The following is a 15882-nucleotide window of genomic DNA, read 5'->3' on the forward strand; positions in this document are numbered from 1 at the left end:
GTGAGGCAGGCTCTGTCCCCTCAGGCAGAGCTGAATGTAGCAGTCTGCCTGCTTAGTGAATTATTCACATTGTTCTTATTGAATTCCCCTAGGAGTATAAAACAGATGTAAAAATTTTAAGGCTCCTTTACATTGCCAGAGTGGTGTAAAGGAGCCTTATTGTAAAGGACGGTATGGCCTTATAAATGCTTATGATGCTTTAGTGCAGGGGTAGGCAACCTACGGAATGTGTGCCAAATGCGGCATGCGAGCTGATTTTCAGTGGCACTCACACCACCTGGGTCCTGGCCACTGGTCCGGGGGGCTCTGCATTTTAATTTAATTTTAAATGAAGCTTCGTAAACATTTTTAAAACCTTATTTACTTTACATATAACAATAGTTTAGTTATATATTATAGACTTATAGAAAGAGACCTTCTAAAAACGTTAAACTGTATTACTGGCACATTAAACCTTAAACTGGAGTGAATAAATGAAGACTCGGTGCACCACTTCTGAAAGGTTGCCGACCCCTGCTTTAGTGATTAGAACTGGTCTAAATTTTTGGACTAAAAAAAATTCCTATCAAAATGTGCTCCATGAACTGTTTGCTACTGACCTCTCTGGAGATGGTCAGTAGCCAATATAAATTGTGAGTTAGAGTCCCCAGCCCTCGCTTACTCTTCAGTTGCTTATGATGTAACAATGAGCATATGGCTGCATATATTTGTTGACTAATAACTAGAAGTAAAGGGTCAATACAGCTACATTACTATTAGACAGAGGGGGTTTGGGGATATCCTCCAGTGCTCCCCACTCCCATTCTCCATCCATTGTAACGTATTTTAAACAAATTACCAAAGTAATTGAAACCAGCTTGATTATATTGCATTATTTTAACAAAATATGCAGAATTTTGCAGTATATTAAAATTTTTGGTGCAGAATTCCCCCAGGAGTACAAGACCAAAAAGCCACAGGAGTCTGCGGCTCAAGACTGCATGTCGTCAGGGAAAAGAGAAAAATAAATCAATTAAATAAGTAAAATAACAGTCTCCCCATGCAGGATGGAGCTAGACAATTCACATGGCAGAAACCAGATTATTTATTCAATGACCATTTTGATTGCCTGCTGGAGTTCAGCACTCTTGTGAGTGATATTACCTGGACAATTACAGGCTACTATATCCTCATTCTCCATTAGAGTAAAGCAACAAAGCAAGGAAAAGCCCTGAGCTAATTTGAATAAAATAGAATTGCTTGTATTGTGAGCAGTATTCTGTGACAGTCCTAATGCTTTGGAAGATCGCTAATTTAATCTCTTCAGTAATGTTGGTAAGCTTTCTAATGTCATTCAGAACCATTTTCTATTAGCATTTTCTCCCATTTGAATGCATTTTGCACAGGATTTCTTCCTCCCCTCTTAATCAGAGTGGTGTCATAACGATCGAGAGAATAGGAATGACTGCTGGTGGCATTGTGGCAACCAAGTGATGATGTCAGATAGTCTTGTAAAGAAACGAATTGGATATTCCATTTGAAATGCTGGCATGATTCTGCATGAAGCCACAATGGCATACAACTTCCCCCACCTTACTCCCCTCACCACCCTCTTATTCTCCCCTAATTTTGCACTAGACAGGATTTATTTATAAGCCCCAGTTAGTCCAAAGGCCTCTCTTTCTCTATCTAGCAATATTTACCACTTATTCTATAGCTACCTATAAAAAGCATGTAATGAATGAACGTGTATGTAAAGTATGTATGTAGACCCATAGACCAATGCTCTCTACTGGATGGGAACAGAACTACTCAACTAATCAACTGCACCAGGGTCTCCTCCCACAACTATTAACTATAGGATATGATCTGGGCCTTGGGTTTTACAGCACTCCAAAGAAGGTATAAAAGATAGCAGATCAAAATGGTAGTATTTTTACATCCACATTGCAGTTGCTTTGCATGAGTGTAAATCACTGCAGAAGCTGAAAGGCAATAGAGAATCAGGGCCATTACGTTATGGCAAGGATACGATACAGAAAAATAATACCGCTTTCTAATTCTGTCCCGTTATCTCATTCATACCTGAATGTTGAATAATCTAAAACCAGGGGTGTTTCTCTACTGCGAAGTGATTGCCTCCATTTCTATATATCTACAAATATACGCTTATCTTGAGGTAAGTGCAATTAAAACTTGCTACTGCGTATCAAAATCATTATAGTTCAAAGAATGAAAGTGCACAGAAGTCTCCATTGAAAAGTCATCATTGGACAACACTGACCACAAAATAGTATCAGGGCTACAGCAGTTCTAAGGGCTTGTCTTCACTACTGGGGTAAGTTGACCTAAGTTATGCTGCTCCATCCACATGAATAATGTAGCTGGAGTTGATGTACCTTAGGCTCACTTGCCGCGGTGTCTTCACTGCGCTGCATTGATGGGAGATGCTGCCCAGTTGACTTCCCTTACTCTTCTCAGAGAGCTGGAGTATCGAGGTTGACTAGGGAGTGCTCTACCGTCAATTTAGCAGGTCTTCACTAGACCTGCTAAATTGACCCCTGCTGCATCAGTTGCAGCTGCATCAGTTGCAGCAGCATCAATCTCCCCATAGTGAAGACAAGCCCTAAATATGGAGAAACATTGTGGCCCCTGAGATGCCACTAGATGCGATGAGCCTAATGCTGTCTTTGTAATGGCGGGCACTTAATATTGTACTAGTCATAAGAGAAAGTGATATGTGAAGGAACAGAGTCACAGTGGAAGTCAGTGGAGCAATCACAACATATGCCAGCTGAGGATCTACACTGAAATCTTGCACTAATGCTGATATTTTTGTTTCCCGTCTAACAGCCAGATTGTGCCTGGATCTTATGTGGGTTCATAAGATCTTATGTGTCTAACAATATGGGGAACCCGTAGTACATAGCTGGCTTCCTAATAAACAGGTTTACTAACTATATATACAACTATGCAAGGCCTAGCTATTGTATGCACAGTTGCTCCATTAGGATCTGGTTGCATCTACAATCGAAGACAGAGGGGCTCACTAGAGAACTGTCATGTTATTTAAAGGGATACTGCCCAGTTCCTATACTCTGCAATGGGGAAGGTAAAAGGTGTTGCCTTCTCACTTGCATAACCAGCATAAGGGTCAGGCACTATTGCTGTCCCATTTTCCCCAGGGTTTGCAGTGCCCAAAAGGGGATGGTGAGGTAACTGGATCAATCCTCTTCTGTACCAAATTTTGGAGGAGGACTGCCCCAGAGGGAGAGGACGATAAGTTATACATTGTGCAGAGATGTTGTAGCTGGTGTGCTCCCTCATGAACATGGGGGCAGAATTCTTCCCCAAACTCCCCTAGGAGCATTGAGGCTCCACACTATTTCTGAAGGTGGGGCTCTGCCTAAATGGCACAACTGAGTCCTAATTTTCCATATTTAGATATTAAAATATATGCATTCATCTTAATGAACTAGGCAAGTCTGTTAAGTAAAGAGAATTGAATAGACTTGAATAGAATTGCTTTGTTTAAATATGTGGTAGCTTTTGTTCACATATAATATGGCTCACCTTTGGCAAAAACTTAATATCCTGTGGTGATTGCTCAAATATGCTGTCGTAGCCTAGAAACTTGTTGATGCCGTTGCGGCTTCTCTAGTTAGTACCATAGAAGAAACTGAACTATGCATTATCCTGCTTCAAACCCCAAATGACTGTTGCAACTCGAGCAATTCAAAGGTTGGAGAGTCTTTGTCCATTTGATTTATGTAGGTGTAATTCACTGTCCTTTTTAATATGTATATTTAGCAAAAGTGGATCAACTGATTTCAGAACAATGAACTTCACTACTTCCAAACATGCATGTAGGTTGATTATTTTGGCCTGCAGTTGAATCAGCTGTTTATATGTAAGATAGCCCTGTAGGAGTTTTAGCTTAATTAACTTAGATTAGTTAATATTTGTAAAAGGCTTTGAAGATTAACAGCTAGATCTCCTTACTGTAGGTTAAGCAAAGATGAGTAGCTTTTATTGTGAAAAGTGTGTTTATGACTTTCTGGCATTGTCAGCAGTTTTGTTTTCTGACTAGGCAATGGCACATCTGTGGCTGCGATTTTCAAAGGAGCCTAAGGGAGTTTGGCAGCAGATTCCATTGACTTCTGTGTCTCTCATAAAAGCTGATGCCCTAAATCGTGTCAAATTGGTTTGAATCTGAATCCTGTCACACAGAATGAAAACTGACTGAAAGGCCACAAATAAAACAATTAAGTTGGGGGAATTTGTGTAGTGGGGTGCATTACAGGTTGGTGATACAGTTCATCCGACTTAACATCTTAATGATGGGTCATGAATGCATGTTGACTAAGGCTGAGAGCCTATACTATAACTGACTCCATGTGGGTCCAAGGGTCCATGAAAGACCCATGGATCTCCACTGAGCCCCCTTGACTTCAACTGGGTAAATGTGTGTGGGCCAGTCTGCAGAACTGGGGCCTAATATCTCCCGTTAGGGAAGTATCCCTATTCAGAAAAGCACTTAAGCATACGTTTAAAGTTAAGCACATAATTAAGTGTCTTCCTGAATCAGGGCCTCAATTAGGAAGTGTTATGAACAGCAGTGAGAGCAGAAAAAAATACAGAGACAGAGAAAAATTATAAATAAGGGCGGAAAATAGTAAAATGTTATACCAAATGGCCAAATGCAGGCTAATACACCTCTACTCTGCTATAACGCGACCCGATACGACACAGGTTCGCATATAGCGCGGTAGCAGCGGGGCTCTGGCAGCGCTTTAAACGGTCCGGGGCTCCAGCTGCTGCGGGGAGCCCCAGACCCTTTAAATCACCGCTCGAGCCCTGCTGCTGCTATCCCGGGGCTGTGGCAGCAGGGCTCACTGGTGATTTAAAGGGCCCGGGCTCCCACAGTGGCTGGAGCCCGGAGCTCTTTAAATCACCGCTGGAGCCCTGCCACCCCTACCCCAATATAACGGGGTTTTAGCTATAACGGTAGGGATTTTTGGCTCCCCACGACCACGTTATAGCGGGATAGAGGTGTACATCTGAGAAAAAAACAATCTGAAATGCCTGATCTTCAAATGAGAAGAAAAAAATCTGGAAAGGAGTAATAAGAGATGAGATTTTAGTGCAATATGAGATAACAAATGAGAGATGAGTTTGTAATGTGATACTGTAGTTATAAACAACCCAAATGCTACATTGGGCTGCCCACACTGTGGCATCAAGTCAAGGTTCAGGGAGGAGACTCCTTCCCTGGCATAGATCTGGCAAGATCACAACCAGAATATTAACTCCTATAGAAGTATTCTTCAGCTCTCTCAGTAATGGTTCCTCTCAGTGAAAGAGTAGCTCATTTTTTTTCAATTAAAATATTTTCTTTTTCAAAGCATTCTTTGAAAACACAAACACACAGACAATCTTGCTAAATTATGCTGCTTGTTCCATCAGTGTCATCTGATATCCATTTAAAATATGAAAATACTGAGTGTTCAGTGTAAAGTTTGTCAATGAATGTACCAAACTGATTCTACTTCTCTATAGTTTTACACACAGGATCTTTTAAATTTTGATAAACAAATACTCATAACACACAATGCAACTAACTTTGAAGTGTATACACAATAATTGTAGTGCATGAGAAATTCAAATAATTTAGCACCACAAATACATAACTAGATTTTAATCTGTCTACAAAAAAATAACAGCTGTGGTTCTGAACTGATGTGTAATCAGAGAGCTGTAACAATAACAAACAATAGCATGGTAAAATGAAATCTCAGAGTCTAAGAATGCACTTTTTTCAGAAAATAATACAGGCTGTATAATTGATATACTTTCCTTAGCAAAGGTCTATGTATGTGATACAATCTAAGAATAAAGGGAAATTTTTGCTTAATAATTTCTGTTAACTAACTTAAACAACCAACAAACTTATGGATATTTATGCTAATTAGAGCAAGCCACTGATTGTACTAGCTACACCTAACAAACAGGATTTAAATCTGTTTAACAGCAGATTCTCCATCCTGCCTAACCAGGTTCTTTGGTAACCTTGAAGAGTCAATTTTTTCTTTTGATACAATTTTTGAAAGCTGTGCATATGATTTGTATGTACTTTGGCAATCAGTCAGTTTTATTGCTTGGCTGTCTTCCCAGTTGCTGGTTGCCTGTACAACTTAATTTTGTATGGAACAAGCAAATAAATGTTCTGGTTATATATAAGGAAGCCGCTGTTTTGATTGTCATGTTTTGAATTCTTAACAACAGTTTAAAGTATTAGTTATCAGCATACTGTGGCAAGTCTTATGAATTAATTTCAGTAATGAATGCCAGGAAAATGCTACTAAAACCCTACAGTACAGCTCTGACATATTTTCATAGCTGTGGTTGATTTAACAATATTTCTTGTAGCTTCCATGTAATGATGATTACTGTTCATGAAACTAGGGAATATAGGGCACAATTTAGTTCCTGCATAATTTTATAATCTTTCAGAATTCCTTTAAAGAGACACAAAATCTTATTATATTTTGAATCCTACAGTAGTCATCACAGCACTTCCTTAGTTTTAGATTTTCAGAGACAAATACTTACTCCTGCCACTTCTGCAGAAGCAAAAGGATCCTGTTGCAGCAGAACCAGTATATTTCTGCTGTGCAAAAAGTGGGACAGGATTTAGAAAGCCCATGCACACAGGCTGTGCATTCTCTGTGCACCACAAAGCCCAGCACTGATTGCAGGAGCTACTTGAGTGTAGCTCAGCGAAGGGAATTTGAATGCACGCTTTGTATGCATGCAAACACATGCACGTACACCAGTGGGGAGAAAAAGCATCAATAAATTATGTCTGCTGCTATATTAATAATAAGAAAAGATCCAGGTATATTATACTAATTTTTTATCTACGTTGCTACATTCAGTCTTTCCAGTAATGGAGATATATTGCAGCTTTCCCATGCTGCTCCCACTGTGGCTAAGGCAAATTTCTGTTTCCCATTCTCACCCCCCTCCACTCTCCACCTCTCTTTTCAGTTGCTTATATCTTTCTTAAGCAAATTGCTTGAGCTTTGCGGCTGAAATTTGCATGCTTGATCTCATCCCAAGGTAAATTATTCTAAGAAGTTCAAGTAAATGGCTATGCAGCCATTTATGAGTTGCACAGTTGGGAGGAAGTGGGGAATTTACTCTCCCAAGTTGTTTAAATTCCAGTGCTTGGGTTCACTGGGCTCAGAATGACATTACACAGCAACTTCACGTTTGGCCATTTTAATAGTCATTATTGCAGAAGCAAATAAGAAAATTAATATGTGACTTGATTACAGTGTACAAGTAATTTCAGAGAAGAAAATATTAGGTACCAAAGGGCTCTTTAATTTAGTGGAGAACAGCATAGCAAGAGCAATGGATAGAAGTTAAAGACAGACGAATTCAAATTAGAAATAAGGTACATATTTTTACCAGTGAAGGGGATTAACCCTTCAGCAAACTACTAAGGGAAATGGCATTGATGGAGATGAAATCAAGACTGGACCCCTTTCTGAACTATGTTTTGTCAAACAGCAGTTATTGGGCTCAACACAGGAGTTATAGGATGAAATTCTGTGGCCTGTTTTTGTACTGGAGGTCAGACTAGACGATCTAGTCGTAAGGCTTTGAAATGTCTGATTGTGAAGGGGCATGCCCTCCTCTGGTGGAGAGGAGACTAACAAGTCTCTCTTCTAGGCCTGTTCAGCACGAACTGCGGCCAGTGGGAGCCTGGATCAGCCGAACCCGTGGACACGGCAGGTAAACAAACCGGCCTGGCCCACCAGAGGGCTTACCCTGGTGAGCCGCATGCCAAAAGTTGTCTATTCCTCCACCAGACAAACCATTGTGGATCAACAGCAGACAAAAGACTTTGTTGATTGTTTTCCCGACACCTATGAGGAGGAGATGTGCACAAATGCTCATCCCATCATAGCTTGAAGTCTGGGAGGAAGGGAGTAAAAATCCCTGTCAAGAAGAAATTGTGATCCCTATGCTGCTTAGAATTTGGAGAGGGCAATATTTCTAAGTATAAGCGAGGGATCCCCGTGTGTGTGTGTGTGTGTGTATGTTTACTGGCTTTAACCTTGTAAATCACTCTTGTTTCTTGTTCTTAATTTATATATTTAGTTATTTTATTACAGGATTGGCTACAAGCATTGTCTTGAGTGTGTGATCTGAGGTTCAGTTGACCCGGGATAAGTGAATGGTCCTTTTGGGACTGGGAGTATCCTGAATACTATTGTGATTTTTGGTGTAGGGACCATCTATCACAAAGGCAGGTTTGCTTTGGTGATAAGATAGACCAGAGTGTCCAAGGGGGCTGTATGTGGCTCCATATTAAGATTGTTGCAGTGCTTGAGAAATTCACACTTGATATGTGGTTGGTGAAATGTAATGATAGAACACACAACCAGTGTTCCCTCTAATTTTTCCCACACGTGCGGAATTAATTTTGTTATATGTGACATACCACCTCCATATTGGTGCACATAACAAAATTCATGTGGGGGGGGCAAGGGGTTGGAGTGTGAGAGGGGGCTCGGGGCTGGTGCAGAGGGTTTGAGTGGTGGGGGGGCTAAGGGTCCAGCTGGGGGTGTAGGCTCTGGGGTGGGGCTGGGAATGAGGGGTTTGGGGTGCAAGAGGGGGCTCAGGATTGGGGCAGAGAGTTGGGGTGTGGTGGGGTGAGGACTCTAACTAGGGGTGCGGGCTCTGGAGTGAGGCCAGGGATGAGGAGTCTGGGGTGCAGGCTGCCCCAGGGCTACAGCTGGGAGAGAGGACTCCCCGCATCTCTCTCTCCCTGCAGCAGCACTTGGGTGGGATAGGAGCATCTCCCCCAGCTGCAGCAGGTCTGGGGCTGGGTTGAGGTTGGGAGGGGGCCCTGGCTGTGGCAAGTCTAGGCCTGGGCTGGGGGAGAGGGAGCCTGTCATCCTGGCCGTGGCAGGTCCAGGCTGGGACTGGGTTGTCCAGGGCTGCACTGGGTTGGGACTGGGGGGAGGGGCCCTTTTCACCCTGGCCGCAGCAGGTCTGGGCTAGGGCTGGGCTGGGGCCGAGGAAGGGGTGCCTCTACCTTGGCCGTGGCAGGGCCGGGCTGGGGCCAGTGGGGAGAGGCATCTTTTCCCGCCACAGCCTTGAGCACCTGCATGTCACTTAGTAGGTTGCTGCGCAGCAGCACAGCTTAGGGGGAACTTAACACACAGCCAATTTAGGGTTTGTGCCCTGGTTTGTAACAATCTGCCCTGAGGTTGGCACCCACGTTTGCGAGACACTCCAGACAGCCTGACAGTCACTTCCTAAAAAATGTGGGATATTTTAAAAATAATCCAGCCAGTCAGCCACATTTTAAAGCTGTTCCTGGAACAATCACCATTTGTAGATCCTGTGGTAGAAGTAGAATTGCAAGCATAGGACATGCACTCTGCCATGAACAATATCGGTTCTATGGGAGGCCTTCTATTACTGTGTGATCCTGGTTTCTATTAAGCCACAAGAGTCTTCCAACTCATTTAAAACACAGCTAATGTATTGATTTTATTTTTATATTAATATATTTAATATACTTAATAAAGTCAGTAGAATCTTCATAATAAAACCAACGGAACAGAGAGGTTTTCAAAAATGGAAACATTTAGGGATTTTCAGAAGTTGTTAGGATTGGCTGAACTCTGATTTTATCCAAGTTAATGGCAAAACGCCTGTTTACTTTAATGGGATCAGTTAGGCTAAGGCTAAGCATTTTTGAAAATTTCACCAATGTGTTAGGGGAATAGGGAAGGAATAATCCAACACTAAACAGTTATGTATTGACCTTTGTAAGGCTATAGCTACACTGGCAATTGAACGACAAAACTTTTGTCTTTCAGAGGCGTTAACCCCTCCCTGAAAGACAATGCAAACGCCACTTGTGGGGGGTGGAAGTATTTCATCAGCAGTAACGCCGACAAACAGCAGCTACACTGCATGACTTTTAGTGGAATGGCTGTAGCGACACAACATGTGTAGACATATGTGTAGACACACGTAGCATAGCCTAACCAAAAATGACATCATTAATCCACAGTTTTTCAGCAGGCCATAATGATAAAGGAAAACATTTAGTTAGCTACTTTGTTATTCAGACTTTTGATAATAAACGTCTAGTTTAATGCACTCAGGCCATTATGCACAACACTTAACAGCTAATGTATAATTATCTCTAATTTTCAAATAACTCGTGCTTCTTTCCTCTATGCATTTCATTAAATGCTTTCAAACATAATGGAATTTTGTTAAGGAAAAAACAAATGTACAGCAACTTATTTGTGAGTTTAAATGTTCACATATTCTTCATTAAAGTCAATGAGACCTTTATTAGAGTAAAGACACACCCAGGAGATTCACATTCCAATATCATATCCTGAAAAAAAGTCAAAATTGGGCCTGTTAGCTGTAAGAAAATGTTGCTTCTGAAAAAGCAGCCCAGATGACCAGCAAAATACAGTTGAGGTTGGTGATGTGGCTACTCCTTTTCACACTGTAAAAAAATAAAATAATTGGAGATACACCAATCTCCTAGAACTGGAAGGGATTTTGAAAGGTCATTGAGTCCAGCCCCCTGCCTTCACTAGCAGGACCAAGTACTGATTTTGCCCCAGATCCCTAAGTGGCCCCCTCAAGGGCTGAACTCACAACTCTAGGTTTAGTAGGCCAATGCTCAAACCACTGAGCTATCCCTCTCCCCCACTGTATCTGAAAGACCCAGTGGAAAGAACATGCAGCAAGACGTGCAGATTTATAGATGACATGAAACTGCAGGGCAGACCAGTGCCAAAGGTGAGGCAATCTGAATATAAAGGTAACGCGAAAAACTGAGGGTGTGGGCTGGCAAATAGCTTGTGCAAATTTAGGTTCCAATCATGTAAAGACTAGTCAGAACTATACATGGTGCATAAAGTAAAACATGTAAGTCTCTGCAGGATGCCCAGTGTGGAAAAGTCTGTTATAGATACAGGGTTGAAAAATGGACAAGACGATTTTGCCTTTAATGATCAGACACTTCACCCTATGACATGATAGTGGAGAGAAACTTAAAATCACCAACTGTCTCTCTGACCATCACAGAGAGCCAATAGAATGTTGGGATGTGGAAATGAGAAGAATGAAACACGAATCAGAAGAAATCATAATGGATCAGTGTAGAGTTAGTGATGTGACAAACTCAACCGGAGGACGCTGTGATTGTGGCAAGGCAGGAAGTACGGGGAAGATTTTATTCAAAGTATAGGATGTGTTTGTAGAGGACTCAGAACACTGTCTGCACATGACTAATAGGTAATAAAGATAATTACACATATTTAGTATTAAGACACCAAGGATAATAGCAAATCTCTGTGTTTATAGCTGAAGATAGCTTTGGAAAACTAGGCCTGCATTCAATTTGAAGAGAAGCTTTTTCCTGGCCGCTACACAATCCCAGGATATTGTCTAGGAGTTGCCTTCTGTTACCCCAGCCAAACCAGGACAATTATATGAATGCAGTGGGCCATTTGTAAACGTAGTGTATTCTCTGGTACACTTTGGTTTCATTGGTTGGAATACAGGTGACAAATAAAAATTGTAGCTTTTATAGACTAGGTGTTGTGAGTTTTTAAGTATGTAAATATTAAACTCTATCTTCATAAACATTTACAGAGAGAGTGGCTTGGTTCTGCAAGGTAGCCCAAAGTCAGAATAGTAGTATTATTTCATGTGTATTGCAGGAGTGCGGAGCAGCCTCAGTCAAGGACCAGGACCCCATTGTGCTGGCCAGGTACAAACAGAACACAAAGACAGTCCATCCTGAGTTCTAATGGTGTTTCATGGCATCGAAGGCGTTTTTCCGAAAACTTATTTGGAACTTTGCTGTGTATTTTAGCTGCCCTCTACTCATCCTGCTGCTTAGTTTCTGTTACCTCTGCTGCTGGTGTGTTTTTCACTATGACTATTGTTTCATTCTTGTCACTGAATGTCTCAAACAGAGAAGAACGACTGAAACATGACATCTGTCTACAGACTTTCTTCTCCCTACATCATATTCCTATCTTCCTGCAAAGACCTAGGAAGAGTTAGGGACAATGTGCTAGAATGTCTCCATGATTTACAGTGGTGACTTCCCTCTATGCCTTATGCATGAGGAAAAGGGCAGCTTTGACAGTGAACTTTTTCAAGGCTGTCATAGTTGATTTTTCTGTTCCCCATGTTGATATAATGAGACTTTAAAGAATTGTAACGGTAGATTTTCCAGTTTGGTTCAGACAGTACTTTAGTATTGTCACATAGACTCCAGTCCCATTTAGTGCAATCAATTCTGCAAAGGTATGGTTTACTGATAAGAAACTGCAGAATGTTAGTCCTGGAGATGATCTTTCCCCTCTTGGCTGACATGAGATCCACTAAAAGTCATCTTAGGAACTTTAATTTAAAATAACTAATTGCATAGATGGTGTTTGTGCATAGTCCTGTACAGTAAATTGTATATGTTAGAATTTCCAGTTTCTTTGCACTGCTTTCCATGCACACGGGGCACACACAAACTTTGAGTAGCATTTTATTATTATTGATTATTATTGTTAATAATAATCATGTTTAGTACAGTACTGCCTAGAAACCAAACAGGACTGGGGACCCATTATGCTAGGCACTGTACAAACAGAGTAGTAGATGGTTCCTGCCTCCAACGAATGTAAATAGAAAAGAAGCAATCTGTCACTACCTCAAAGTATGTGATCCATTCAATGTATTCACCTGATTTCTAATACTGACATAGTAGTGTGATTGACTCTTATAAGAGCACTTTAGTCATTTATTGCAGAATGTTTCTAGTACAATTTTTATTATAGGTGTAGCATATAGCTACAGCTATATCTAAGTTGCACAACCTACTTCCATTCTAAGGGGCTATTTTCATTTGCTTATAATATTTTTACATTCTTTAATCTTTCTGGCAGAAATTTAGCAAGTTGTTTTTCAGTTTGGAAGCTGGCAAAGCTCAGAAAGCTTCAGTTCATACGATAAGTGAGATTATGTATGTAAGAAAGGAGACCTGCCTTTTCCCATAGGATACAGAAATGTATTCCTGGGAGAATTCTGCACCAAAACATTAAAAATTCTGTGCACGATATTTTAAAATTTTGCAAAATTCTGCATATTTTATTCATCAAAATAACACAATATAATCATGCCAGTTTCAATTAGTCAGCAAGTATTTCTGTAACAATATAGACAACAAAAGAGTCAGGAATTTTTTTTAAATTTTTTTTTGACAAAGAGATTCCTTACTTGGAAAATCAATACAGAACTTTGAGTAATAATTCATTTAAACTACAATACAGAAACATGTTTCCTGCACCCCTCAGAAGCAGTGCAAAGGCCTGGGGGAGTCAAGAGTAATGGAGGAGCTGAGGAAGAGGGAAGTAAATTGCTGGGAAGAAGTCTAGGAGGAACCTGGACGATTGTTGGGTGTGGGTGGGAGAAATATGGAACAGGTTTTTTGGCAGGGGGAAGGGATTGTTAGGTAGTTGGGAGCCTCCCACATGCAGACCTTGGTTGACCCCTAGCCTCTTTCAGGCGCTTATGCCCCATCCCAATGTGTCTTGGCACCCCAGCTCAGCCACCCCCTTCCCTTTGTATATGCATTATGGCTCAATATTTTATTACATAATGTGTACTGTTTTTTCTGTAGACTTCCTGCCTCATTCAGGTGAGGATTGTGTGATACTGAGGTTCTCGAACTGAAGTCTATGGATCACTCACTCCTGATCCATGAGGCACTCATAGATTCTAAGGCCAGATGGTATCATCTAGTCTAACCTCCTGACTAACTCAGGCCATAGAAATTCCCTAAAATAATTCCAGGGGCATATATTTTAGCGAAATATCCAGTCTTGATTTAAAATAGTTAGTAATGGAGAATACATCATGACCCATGGTAAATTATCCCAATGATTACTCTCACCATTAAAAATCTATGCCTTATTTCCAGGCTGAATTTGTCTAGCTTCAACTTCCAGCCCTTCGATCATCTTATACCTTTTTCTACAACAATGGGGGGAGGGATAGCTCAGTGGTTTGAGCATTGGTCTGCTAAACCCAGGGTTCAAAGTTCAAGCCTTGACAGGGCCACTTAGGGATCTGGGGCAAAATCAGTACTTGGTCCTCCTAGCAATGGTAGGGGGCTGGACTCAATGACCATTCAGGGCCCCTTCCAGTTCTAGGAGATAGAACTTTCTCTCTCTCTCTATATATATATAATATTTGTGTCCCATGTAGGTAAGTATAGACTGTAATCAAGTCACCCATTAACCTTCTCTTTGTTAAACTCAAATAGCTCAGTCTATTTAGCCTATCACTAAAGCATGTTTTCTAATCCTTTAGTCATTCTTGTGGCTTTTTTCTGAACCCTTTCCAATATATCAATGTCCTTCTTGAACTGTGACCAATAGAACTAGACATAGTATTCAAGTAGCGGTCACACTAGTGCCAAATACAGAGGTAAAATAACCTACTCTTATTAAAGTCTCCTGTTTATGCATCCCAGGATCACATTAGTTCTTTTGGCCACAGCATCACACTTGGAGCTCATGTTCCTTCTGGCCTTAAAATCTGAGACTCTCTGAAGGCAGTGTGGGCAATATTAACCTAATTATTTTGTGACTTCTGAGTACACTATTTTACTTTGCCACATTTAATGTTCTTTTCATGTAGTATTTTTTGTATGGAATTATAACTGTTATTTGAACTATCTATTGTACTTCACACAGTGAGCCAGGAACGACTTTTACACTGCTTTTTACCTATATTTTTGTTAGGCACCAGCCTGTTTAACTTATTATTTGGTAGTCTTCAGCCAGTTTAAAAATGCATTTGATCAGAATTTAAAAGTGTCTATTACTGTATTGTCTGTGTGCTCAAAACACTTAACATTCTTCTCACTAAAGCTAGTGCATAATCATTTGATTCTGTGCTCTGTTTTGAATCTGATATTCCTAACGTTATTTATCATTATAGGCTAAGTATTTGTCTTTGTCAGCTCATCTCTTCTTGTGCATGTTAGTATACTATATTGATGCTGAGAAATGTAGAGTTGTGAACAGATAACTCAAAGATGAAACATTTGTTGTCATTTAGCCACTTCACTTATCTTTCAAATAACAGCTCATCCTCTTGCTTGATAGGAATCCCATTAAATCATAAGTGCACATTAAGAGTCTAAGGAGGGTCTGCATATTTAGAAAAAGCAGTTTTCTTCTGCTCCTTTTCTAATCATGTCATATATTTACCATATGAGAAATGTTGCAAGATAGTCTCTTTTGACTCACCTGGCTACTGAAGTGAGGGTTGTTAATGATCTCATGACTTTGCTAATCTGATCTGTTGCAGTGCTTTATATTTATTAAATGCTTTCCTTCCCAATGCTCAGGGATAGGCAACACTGGTTTAGAACAGTGGCTCTCAACCTTGCCAGACTACTGTACTCTTTTCAGGAGTCTGATTTGTCTTGCGCTCCTCAAGTTTCACCTCACTTAAAAACTACTTGCTTGCAAAATCAGCCATAAAAATACAGAACCATCACAGCACACTATTACTGAAGCAATTACTTACTTTCTCATTTTTACCATGTAATTATAAATCAATTTAGAATAGATCCAAACCAGTAGGGTACAGCAGTCTGGTAGAGGGCAAATATACTGGTCACTGGGTGAGTAGTTTTCTGTTCCCTTAGTGACCAGAGCAGGGGCTGCACTAGAGTAATCAGGAACTTGCTAGAACCAATTAAGGCAGACAGGTTGATTAGAACACCTGCAGCCAATCAAGGCAGGCTAATCAGGGCACCTGGGTTTAAAA

At 40.7% G+C, this 15882-nt stretch overlaps 1 protein-coding gene across 1 annotated transcript in view; it reads left to right on the forward strand.

Moving 5' to 3' along the window:
* The window catches only part of DHRSX (dehydrogenase/reductase X-linked), a 212420-nt gene that overhangs the window by 67016 nt on the left and 129522 nt on the right, over positions 1–15882 (forward strand). Inside the window, exon 4 of the mRNA XM_075060749.1 lies at positions 7720–7782. Coding sequence (XP_074916850.1) covers positions 7720–7782 — 63 coding nt within the window. The remainder of the gene's footprint in view (positions 1–7719; positions 7783–15882) is intronic.

The sequence above is a fragment of the Chelonoidis abingdonii genome, chromosome 1 (genome assembly GCF_003597395.2).
Source record: "Chelonoidis abingdonii isolate Lonesome George chromosome 1, CheloAbing_2.0, whole genome shotgun sequence".
In the NCBI taxonomy this organism is placed as follows: Eukaryota; Metazoa; Chordata; order Testudines; family Testudinidae; genus Chelonoidis; species Chelonoidis abingdonii.